Source organism: Balaenoptera acutorostrata, chromosome 7 (genome assembly GCF_949987535.1).
Source record: "Balaenoptera acutorostrata chromosome 7, mBalAcu1.1, whole genome shotgun sequence".
NCBI lineage: Eukaryota > Metazoa > Chordata > Mammalia > Artiodactyla > Balaenopteridae > Balaenoptera > Balaenoptera acutorostrata.
In genome coordinates, this window is record NC_080070.1 from 71392048 (window position 1) to 71404112 (window position 12065).

Below are 12065 nucleotides of genomic sequence, written 5' to 3' on the forward strand. Positions count from 1 at the left end.
GGTACTTTGATGGGGATTGCATTGAATCTGTAGATTGCTTTGGGTAGTAGAGTCATTTTCATAATGTTCATTCTTCCAATCCAAGAACATGGTATATCTGTCCATCTGTTTGTATTATCTTTAATTTCTTTCATCAGTGTCTTATAGTTTTCTACATACAGGTCTTTTGTCTCCTTAGGTAGGTTTATTTCTAGGTATTTTATTCTTTTTGTTGCAGTGGTAAATGGGAGTGTTTCCTTAATTTCTCTTTCAGATTTTTCATCATTAGTGTATAGGAATGCAAGAGATTTCTGTGCATTAATTTTGTATCCTGCTACTTTATCAAATTCATTGATTAGCTCTCGTACTTTTCTGGTAGCATCTTTAGGATTCTCTATGTATAGTATCATGTCATCTGCAAACAGTGACAGTTCTACTTCTTCTTTTCCAATTTGGATTCCTTTTATTTCTTTTTCTTTTCTGATTGCTGTGGCTAAAACTTCCAAAACTATGTTGAATAATAGTAGTGAGAGTGGGCAACCTTGTCTTGTTCCTGATCTTAGTGGAAATGGTTTCAGCTTTTCAGCATTGAGAATGATGTTGGCTGTGGGTTTGTCATATATGGCCTTTATTATGCTGAGGTAAGTTCCCTCTATGCCTACTTTCTGGAGAGTTTTTATCATAAATGGATGTTGAATTTTGTCAAAAGCTTTTTCTGCATCTATTGAGATGATCATATGGTTTTTCTCCTTCAATTTGTTAATATGGTGTATCACATTGATTTGCGTATATTGAAGAATCCTTGCATTCCTGGGATAAACCCCACTTGATCATGGTGTATGATCCTTTAAATGTGCTGTTGGATTCTGTTTGCTAGTATTTTGTTGAGGATTTTTGCATCTATGTTCATCAGTGATAATTGGTCTATAGTTTTCTTTCTTTGTGACATCTTTGTCTGGTTTTGATATGGTGGTGATGGTGGTCTCGTAGAATGAGTTTGGGACTGTTCCTCCCTCTGCTATATTTTGGAAGAGTTTGAGAAGGATAGGTGTTAGCTCTTCTCTAAATGATTGATAGAATTCGCCTGTGAAGCCGTCTGGTCCTGGGCTTTTGTTTGCTGGAAGATTTTTAATCACAGTCTCAATTTCAGTGCTTGTGATTGGTCTGTTCATATTTTCTATTTCTTCCTGGTTCAGTCTTGGAAGGTTGTGCTTTTCTAAGAATTTGTGCATTTCTTCCAGGTTGTCTATTTTATTGGCATATAGTTGCTTGTAGTAATCTCTCATGATTCTTTGTATATCTGCAGTGTCAGTTGTTACTTCTCCTTCTTCATTTCTAATTCTATTGATTTGAGTCTTCTCCCTTTTTTTCTTGATGAGTGTGGCTAATGGTTTATCAATTTTGTTTATCTTCTCAAAGAACCAGCTTTTGGTTTTATTGATCTTTGCTATTGTTTCCTTCATTTCTTTTTCATTTCTTTCTGATCTGATCTTTATGATTTCTTTCTTTCTGCTAACTTTGGAGTTTTTTTGTTCTTCTTTCTCTAATTGCTTTAGGTGTAAGGTTAGGTTGTTTATTTGAGATGTTTGTTTCTTGAGGTAGAATTTTATTGCTATAATCTTCTCTCTTAGAACTGCTTTTGTTGCAACCCATAGGTTTTGGGTTGTCGTGTTTTCATTGTCATTTGTTTCTAGGTATTTTTTGATTTCCTCTTTGATTTCTACAGTGATCACTTCGTTATTAAGTAGTGTATTGTGTAGACTCCGTGTGTTTGTATTTTTTACAGATTTTTTTTCCTGTAATTGATATCTAGTCTCATAACGTTGTGGTCGGAAAAGATACTTGATATGATTTCAGTTTTCTTAAATTTACCAAGGCTTGATTTGTGACCCAAGACATGATCTATCCTGGAGAATGTTCCATGAGCACTTGAAAAGAAAGTGTATTCTGTTGTTTATGGATGGAGTGTCCTATAAATATCAGTTAAGTCCATCTTGTTTAGTGTATCATTTAAAGCTGTGTTTCCTTATTTATTTTCATTTTGGATGATCTGTCCATTGGTGAAAGTGGGGTGCTAAAGCCCCTGCTATGATTCTTCTGTTACTGTCAATTTCCCCTCTTATGGCTGTTACCATTTGCCTTATGTACTGAGGTGCTCCTATTTTGGGTGCATAAATATTTACAATTGTTATATCTTCTTCTTGGATTGATCCCTTGATCATTATGTAGTGTCCTTCTTTGTCTCTTATAATAGTCTTTATTTTACAGTCTATTGTCTGATATGAGAATTGCTACTCCAGCTTTCTTTTGATTTCCATTTGCATGGATTATCTTTTTCCATCCCCTCACTTTCAGTCTGTATGTGTCCCTAACTCAGAAGTGGGTCTCTTGTAGGCAGCATATATACAGGTCTTGTTTTTTATCCATTTAGCCAGTCTATGTCTTTTGGTTTGAGCATTTAATCCATTTACATTCAAGGTTCTTATTGATATGTATGTTCCTATTACCATTTTCTTAATTGTTTTGGGTTTGTTATTGTAGGTCTTTTCCTTCTCTTGTGTTTCCTGCCTGGAGAAGTTCCTTTAGTATTTGTTGTAAAGCTGGTTTGCTGGTACTGAGTTCTCTTAGGTTTTGCTTGTCTGTAAAGGTTTTAATTTCTGTGTCAAATCTGAATGAGATGCTTGCTGCGTAGAGTAATCTTGGTTGTAGGTTTTTCCCTTTCATCACTTTAAATATGTCATGCCACTCCCTTCTGGCTTGCAGAGTTTTTGATGAAAGATCAGCTGTTAACCTTATGGGGATTCCCTTATATGTTATTTGTTGTTTTTCCCTTGCTACTTTTAATAATTTTTTCTTTGTGTTTAATTTTTGATAGTTTTATTAATATGTGTCTTGGCGTGTTTCTCCTTGGATTTATCCTGTATGGGACTCTCTGCACTTCCTGGACTTGATTGACTATTTCCTTTCCCATATTAGGGAAGTTTTCAACTATAATCTCTTCAAATATTTTCTCAGTCCCTTTCTTTTTCTCTTCTTCTTCTCGGACCCCTATAGTTCGAATGTTGGTGCGTTTAATGTTGTCCCAGTGGTCTCTGAGACTGTCCTCACTTCTTTTCATTCTTTTTTCTTTATTCTGCTCTGCAGTAGTTATTTCCACTATTTTATCTTCCAGGTCACTTATCCGTTCTTCTGCCTCAGTTATTCTGCTATTGATTCCTTCTAGAGAATTTTAAATTTCATTTATTGTTGTTCATCTTTGTTTATTTGCTCTTTAGTTCTTCTAGGTCCTTGTTAAACTTTTCTTGTATTTTCTCCGTTCTATTTCCAAGATTTTGGATCATCTTTACTATCATTACTCTGAATTGTTTTTCAGGTAGACTGCCTATTTCATCTTCATTTGTTTGGTCTGGTGGGTTTTTACCTTGCTACTTCATCTGCTATGTGTTTCTCTGTGTTCTCATTTTGCTTAACTTACTGTGTTTGGGGTCTCCTTTTTGCAGGCTGCGGGTTTGTAGTTCCTGTTGTTTTTGGTGTCTGCACCCAGTGTCTAAGGTTGGTTCAGTGGGTTGTGTAGGCTTCCTGGTGGAGGGGACTAGTGCCTGTATTCTGGTGGATGAGGCTGGATCTTGTCTTTCTGGTGGGCAGGACCATGTCCAGTGGTGTGTTTTGGTGTGTCTGTGACCTTATTATGATTTTAGGCAGCCTCTTTGCTAATGGGTGGGGTTGTGTTCCTTTCTTGCTAGTTGTTTGGCATAGGGTGTCCAGCACTGTAGCTTGCTGGTTGTTGAGTGGAGCTGGGTCTTAGCGTTGAGATGAAGATCTCTGGGAGAGCTTTTGCCATTTGATATTATGTGGAGCTGGGAGGTCTCTGGTGGATCAATGTCCTGAACTTGTCTCTCCCACGTCAGAGGCACAGGCCTGACCCCCAACTGGAGCACCGAGACCCTGTCAGCCATACGGCTCAGAAGGAAAGGGAGAAAAAAAAAGGAAGAAAAAAGTAATAATAAAATAAAATAAAGTTATTAAAATAAAAAATAATTATTAAAAATAAAAAAATTAAAAAGAAGAAAAGGAAAGAAAGAAAGAAGAGAGCAACCATACCAAAAAACAAATCCCCCAATGATAACAAGCACTAAAAATTATACTAAAAAAAAAAAATATCCCCAAATGGACAGATAGAACCCTAGGACAAATGGTAAATGCAAAGCTGTAGAGACAAAATGACACACAGAAGCATACACATACACACTCACAAAAAGAGAGAAAGAAAATAATATATTGTTGCTCCCTAAGTCCACCACCTCAATTTTGGGACAATTCGTTGTCTAGTCAGGTATTCCACAGATGCAGGTACATCAAGCTGATTGTGGGGATTTAATCTGCTGCTCCTGAGGCTGCTGGGAGAGATTTCCCTTTCTGTTCTTTGTTCGCACAGCTCCCGGGGTTCAGCTTTCGATTTGGACCCGCCTCTGCGTGTAGGTCACCTGAGGGCGTCTGTTGTTCGCTCAGACGGGACGGGGTTAAAGGAGCAGCTGATTCGGGGGCTCTGGCAGAGGCCACCGTGACGTTGCACCAGCCTGAGGCGCGCCGTGCGTTCTCCCGGGGAAGTTGTCCCTGGATCACGGGACCCTGGCAGTGGCGGGCTGCACAGGCTCCCAAGAGGGGAGGTGTGGATAGTGACCTGTGCTCGCACACAGGCTTCTTGGTGGCGGCAGCAGCAGCCTTAGCGTCCCACGCCCATCTATGGGGTCCACGCTGATAGCCGCGGCTCGCGCCAGTCTCTGGAGCTCCTTTAAGTGGCGCTCTTAATCCCCTCCCCTCGCGCACCAGGAAACAAAGAGGCAAGAAAAAGTCTCTTGCCTCTTGGGCAGCTGCAGACTTTTTCCCGGACTCCCTCCCGGCTAGCTGTGGCGCACTAGCCCCCTTCAGGCTGTGTTCACGCTGCCAACCCCAGTCTTCTTCCTGGGATCCAACCGAAGCCCGAGCCTCAGCTCCCAGCCCCGACCCTTCCCGGCGGGGGAGCAGACAAGCCTCTCGGGCTGGTGAGTGCTGGTCGGCGCCGATCCTCTGTGCGGGAATCTCTCCGCTTTTCCCTCCACACCCCTGTTGCTGCGCTCTCCTCCGTGGCTCCGAAGCTCCCCCCCTCTGCCACCCGCAGTCTCCGCCGGCGAAGGGGCTTCCTAATGTGTGGAAACCTTTCCTCCTTCACAGCTCCCTCCCACTGGTGCAGGTCCCATCCCTATTCTTTTGTCTCTGTTTTTTCTTTGTTCTTTTGCCCTACCCAGGTACGTGGGGAGTTTCTTGCCTTTTGGGAGGTCTGACGTCTTCTGCCAGCATTCAGTGGGTGTTCTGTAGGAGCTGTTCTACGTGTGGATGTATTTCTGATGTATTTGTGGGGAGGGAGGTGATCTTCATGTCTTACTCTTCCGCCATCTTGAAGGTCTCTCAGCTGCTTTTTCAAACAAGAATCCAGTCACGGTTCACGATTACATTTGGTTGTTGTGGCAGATTACTCTTTTAATTTAAAATAGTCTTAAATTTTTTCCATGGCTTTTTGTAGGGACCAGGCCAGTTACATTATGGAATGCCTCAATTTGTATGATTGTTTCCACAAAGTATAATTCAACGTGTCCCTTTATCCCCTATATGTCCCATAGAATAGAAGTAATGTCTGGAGGACATGTTCTGGATGCGGAAAGCTATAGTGTAGAGCAGTGGTTGTCGAAGTGTGGTCCCCAAATCAGCAGCAGCAGCATGACTTAGTTATTTGCTACAGATGCACATTCTTGCCCCAAACAACATCTACTGAATTAGAAACTCAGGGTGGACCCAGGAAGCTATGTTTTAACAAGACTTTCAGGTGATTCTGATGCGTACTCCCACCAGAGAACAACCAGTGTAGAGGCAAGAACACAAGGTTTAGGATCAGATTCTCCTGGATTTGAACACCAGCTCTGCTAGTAATTACAATTTTTATTTTGGACATGAATTTGCGTCACCTTTCTGACTTTTAAAATGGGGGTAATATCTTCCTTTGGCTGTTAGGATGCTTAATATGCAAACCATTGCAACACCTGATCTGACACATATCAACTGCATGATAAGTTGGACTGTTCTATTGGTCAGCCACTTCCTTGTTTTTTCTTTTAGTTCATGTAAAAGCTAATGCTCAAACTGAATGTTTACTGGATTAGTGGGGGTAAGCCATGCTGTGGTACGAAAGGAATCTCGGGATAGAAAATCTCCACTCTTAAAAATAGCTAATACACCCAGTAACAAGCAATATATGGTAACTCCCATCTGTTTTTCACGGCTAGAGAGTTTTGCAGGTGTGAGGAAGATAGCTGATTGCTACCTTTAGTGCTTTACATTTCTTTCATATCAAACCTCCAAAAACAAAATTAGGGAGGAAAGGATAGGGAGAGTATTTCATTGCATTTGAAATATTTTCTTCTTAATTCACATTCTTAATTCATAGAAAGGCTGACTATAAGCCCCTGCAAATTGGCAGCATGACCCTAATCAATCTCATTTTCTACAAACCAAACATTTATAATAAAATTAATAAAACTCACTATGTAAGTTTTTAAAACTTGTGCCTTATAGTTTTTATAGTTTCTATGTTTGTTCTTACTGTGACATGCACATTTAGGACTCAATTCTTTTATTGGAAATAAACTATTCTTGAAAATGTTTATAAAGCAATTGTAACACCACATTTTGATTTTATTATTCTTAACCCTAAAATGAGAAAGAAATCAATTGTATTCCAAATAGATTGAGAAGCAAGGACAACTTGAAGTTTCTTCAAATTCTAGGAACAAAATTAAAAGACACAATTGGAAGAAATATTTGCAATACATACAATAGGCAAAAGTTAATGCCCGTTATCTCGAAGGACTCCTATAAATCAATTTGAAAACTAGTTACAAAAGATATGGACATTTATAGAAGGAAAAAAATGTGATGTCTAACAATCAGCCTCACTAGTGAGCAAGTAAGTGCAAATTAAAACAATGAGATACCATTTTCATCCTGCAGGTAGGCAAACACTGAAAGCGTTGGTGAAGTTGAGGGGAGAAAAGAGCACAACTCGTACTCTTCCAAGGAAGTTGAAACAGGGTAAACTGGTTCAACTTTCTTGGAAGGTCATATGGCAATATGACAGTATCCACCCATATATAAAATGTGCAACACATTCAACAGAGCAATTAAATTTGAAATCTCTCTCCTACAGAAGTATTTGCACACATGAACAAAAATATATGTATAAAGTGCTAATTGAAACTTTTTGTGATAGAAAAAATAGTAGAAAATATAAATGGTCACTCATAGAATGTTAGCTTATGGCACATCCATACAATATGAACAGTTGGATTTAGAATCATTCCATGGTATATTTTGAGTATAAAAAAATATGTTGTGGAGTAATACAATGCAGAATAATGACAAAATTAGAATTTTGTCAGCAAACAAATCTTTGTGTATATGTATGTGCGTGAGTGCACGTGCATATGCACGTAGGGGGCTGGAAGCATACATACAAAACTCTTAACACTGATACTTCTGATATAAGGAATTGGACAGGTCAAAGGGAGATTTCACTTTTTACTCTTTTCTTGTTTATATTCATCAAAAGTAAAATGTGAGCTTTTTGTAATTAAAAATGTATAAAGAATCTGGGGAGATGAAAAAAGACATGGGAGACTTGGGTTAGCCACTTGTGAAGGGAACGATGCCGTGAACCCCTCTCCTAAGGCAGAGGCTGTGTGCTCCCTGCTGCCTGTGAGTTGGCAAGAGCTCAGACTGTGGGCTTTGCTGGCCCAACAGGTGCTGGTACATTCCATCACTAGCCTGGCACTGGGCCTTCTGGAGAGGAATAAACAAAGTAATGACAGTCTCTAGAAGATGCCATAAGAAATCCAAGCTTTGAGGACTAGCCTTTGAGCTCCAAAGCTAGGTAAGATGTAGATTCTTGTGATCGAGGATTTGTTTATTTTGTGTCTTTGAAGTTAATGCCAAGAATCCAAGAAGTTTAAACTGCCCTAAATATTTTTTCCTCATTTGGTCTCTTAGTCCATTTACAGATGCATGTGCCTATCTGCAAAAAGAAAAAGGATCCGTTTCCGCACATGAGACTATCTTAATTATAAAAATTTCCACTTGGATTCCACTGGTAACTAAATTGATTGAGCATTTTGTTCTCAGAGTTTTGAGACGTGTATTGTATTAAAGAATTTGCCTCAAAACCTTAGACACACCTAAGGCACTATATCTGAAAGAAAATTTCAGTTTGAGGTTAGGTATCACGGCAATTTTGACCGATTGAACTTTTATCTAAATGATTGCTCAAAAACCGGAGAGCTATGCTCTAGACTTTTTCCTTTATAGCATTATTTCATTGTTTTAAAATGCTGAATAAACATTTGAAAAATCCTAATTTAGAATTTTTCTTTTAGACTTTGCATTTGCGAATAATGTAGACAAGTAAGTGATTTTTAAACTTTACTTTTCTTATCAGATTATTTCATAATCGTGTTGATTCCCTAGATTATTCCCATTTCCCAAAATGGATTTTAATGGGTTAAAAAAATGACTAACTCTTCAATAAATCAGAAAAATTGCTATGTCTTCCTGTGATATATGAATTCAAACTATGTATTCATATTTGACATATTTAGATTTTTTAATATTATAACCTAAAATAAATGAAGATGTGGGGTGAGGTGGAGGGAGAAGTTAGACAAAAAAGTTAAAAAAGAAAGACAAAATCTTGAAAGTAAGCATAAAAAAAAAAAAACTTAAGAATTACCTGATATTATAAATGAAGGTCTTTACGTCTTTGTTTACTGTTCCCCTAAATATGTTCAGTGAGAGCAATTATTAACATTTTATATTCACTGGAATTTATATTTTCAAAAGAAATAGTTCATAAAACTATGAAAAACATTAAATTTATGAATATTGATGAATTTTAAAGTCATCATTCTTTTTTAATATTGCACTTAGGAATTTTTTCTTTGGATTCAGTCTTGAAAAACAGTATCTCCAAGCACTTTTACAAAATATAGTATAATGTAGAGTTATAATAATAATTAACTATTATTAATAATAATTATAATTAAAAGTTATAATAACTTTTCCATAAAATGTACATAAGATACTAATATGCATATGATATCTATATAAATATTTTAATCATTCATTTAACCACTGATTTGAAACATGAATGCTTGAATATGTGAGACCTATTATAGCTGATCCCAAATATGTTCACTCTATTTTTAAAATAAACAATATATACAATAAAAATGATGTTACTTGTCCTGAAAGTCATTTGTCAGTAGGGCCCAAAACTTATTTGTCAGTGGTACTACACTACAGATAAACGAAAAATATGGCACTGATTCACTTAAATTAAACATTGGTCTAACTGATTTTTTTTCTGACATAATTGCCATTTTTTCAGAACTGTGTTTGATGACCCAGAAGATGCTGTTTTTGTAAGGTCCATGAAGCGATCGGCAATGGCTATTACCTCTCTGAACTGGGACACAGTTCCAACACGAGAGGAAAAATACCATGAAGAGAAAGACACAGGACCTGCCCAAATGCTCACAGTTACACTGAGATAATCCTTGGGGTTTCTAGAAATCCTAGTAGTTTTCAGTTATATATTAAACTTTTCTGTGATTAGCATATTATATATTTATTGTGCTATTATTTGAAACGTTTGAATGTAAACAGAAACACCAAGGAAAAATAATTCCTACGTTTTATCTTGTTTCTTTTATTTATTTATTTATTTATTTATTTATTTATTTATTTAATTAATTTATGGCTGTGTTGGGTCTTCGTTTCTGTGCGAGGGCTTTCTCTAGTTGCGGCAAGTTGGGGCCACTCTTCATCGCGGTGCGCGGGCCTCTCACTATTGCGGCCTCTCTTGTTGCGGAGCACAGGCTCCAGACGCGCAGGCTCAGCAATTGTGGTTCACAGACCTAGTTGCTCCGTGGCATGTGGGATCTTCCCAGACCAGGGCTTGAACCCATGTCCCCTGCATTGGCAGGCAGATTCTCAACCACTGCTCCACCAGGGAAGCCCAATCTTAAGTTTCTTTTGAAGTAAAACATGTATATAGAATTGTATACAAATCATAAATGTTTTGCTCAAAAAAATTTCAAAAAATGAACATGTTCATGTAACAGGCATCCTAGATCAAGAAATGGAACCTCACCAGCACTCTAAAAACCTCCTTCCTGTTACCAGTCCAATGACCTATTACTCTCCACCCATCCTCCTGATTTCTAAACCATATATTTATTGTGTCTGTTTTTGAAAGGCATATAAATGGAATCATAGAAGTTGAATTATTTTTTTCTGGCTTCTTGTATCAACATTATAAAATTGTAAAATTGTAAAATTCACCATGTTGTTGCCAACAGCAATAATTCCGTTGTCCTCATTGCTATATAGTATTCCATTGTATGACTACACCATATTGTATGACTTTCACTCTCACCTTTGGAAGCATATGCCAGTTCTGGGTGTGGGTTTATGATCTGTGGTTGGCCTACACCAAAGCACTCTGCTAGAGGGAAGAGAAAACAGAAAAGCTTTCAGCAGTTGCCTTGTGCTGAGACACAAAACTGGACACGTAAGGTAACCCAAAACGCATTGCTGATCTCCACCAGTTAAGCTAAAGCACTAGATCTAAAGCTTATAAAAAGCAGAGGGACATTTCCCCTTACCTGATGGTGCCTAGACACTATCACACTGTACCACAGACACACGGGAGAAGTGGGGCTGAAATCAAAACAAGCAAGAGATGAAAACCCTAGAGGGAGTAGTGAACTGTCACTGAGAATCTGTGATCTCCTTCCCCCAGAGGGCACTTGTGATTCTGTGCACAGCCAGAATCTGCAAAGTCCGGTATGGTCCCTGGCAGAAGGTTGCAGCTGAGGAAAAGAAAAAGTTTGGTATTGATGTGGGTGAGTGGCTGATATTAAGGAAAAATGATGGTGTGTTGCTTCCAAGATTAGGTCATAGAAAGAATCAGAATCTTCTCTTCCTCTCTCTCCTTATCACTTATTCTGCAGGAAACCAGCTGCCACATCATGAGGACACTTCCGCAGTCCTCTGGAGAGATCCATGTGGTTAGGAACTGAGGCCTACTTCCAGAAGCAAATAAGGAACTAAGTCCTCTGCCAACAACCAAGTGAGTTGCAAGCCATCCTCCAGACCCAATTAACTACCTTGCAAGCAGATCTTCTAGATCCGATTTAAGCCACAGGTGACTGCAGCCCTGGCCGAAAGCTTCACAGCACTCTCCTGAGAAACCCCAAGCCAGAACCACCCCATTAAGCTGCTTCTGTTTCTGGCTGCAGAAACTGTATGAGATAATGCTTATTGATGCTTCAAGCTGATAAATTTTGGGGTAATTTGCTACATAGTAATAGATTAGTAATACAATAACCCAGCCTAATCCATGGTGCTAGAAGTATTTGTTGTAAGCAAGGGTGCCTTGTGAAGCCCCTGTCAAGCTGAGAGGTAGCACAGTGCAGTCTTCAAGGGTCATACAGCAGCAGAGAGCTAGTTACTGGTCAAATAGTAGTTTCTAGGCATGCTACTACATTCATTCTAGAACTGGGAGCCTGAATTGAACTCATCATGAACTGAGTACCATTAGACCCACCAAGCAATAATGTTGGGCAGGTAAAGCAACAATCCATTTCATGATGGAAATGGTATATGTTGGCTCAGATTTAAGATGGCTCATAAACTGCATAAGCAGTATTAATTTTTAATTAGATTGCAGTAAATTGAGGATGCGATATTGTAATCTCCAGGTTAACCACTAAAAGAATAGTAAAAGAATGTGTAGTCTGATATTTTATTTTATTTTATAAATTTATTTATTTTATTTATTTATTTTTGGCTGAGTTGGGTCTTTGTTGCTGCGTGCGGGCTTTCTCTAGTTGTGGCGAGCGGGGGCTACTCTTCGTTGCGGTGCACGGGCTTCTCATTGCAGTGACTTCTCTTGTTGCGGAGGATGGGCTCTAAGCACGTGGGCTTCAGTAGTTGTGGCA

At 38.6% G+C, this 12065-nt stretch overlaps 1 protein-coding gene across 1 annotated transcript in view; it reads left to right on the plus strand.

Annotated features, from left to right (window-relative positions):
- The window catches only part of LRRC72 (leucine rich repeat containing 72), a 41454-nt gene extending 31840 nt beyond the window's left edge, over nucleotides 1-9614 (plus strand). Inside the window, exons 8-9 of the mRNA XM_007164882.2 lie at nucleotides 8439-8466; nucleotides 9449-9614. Of these exons, the coding sequence (XP_007164944.2) occupies nucleotides 8439-8466; nucleotides 9449-9614 (194 nt within the window). The remainder of the gene's footprint in view (nucleotides 1-8438; nucleotides 8467-9448) is intronic.
- The last annotated feature ends 2451 nt before the right edge of the window (nucleotides 9615-12065 follow it).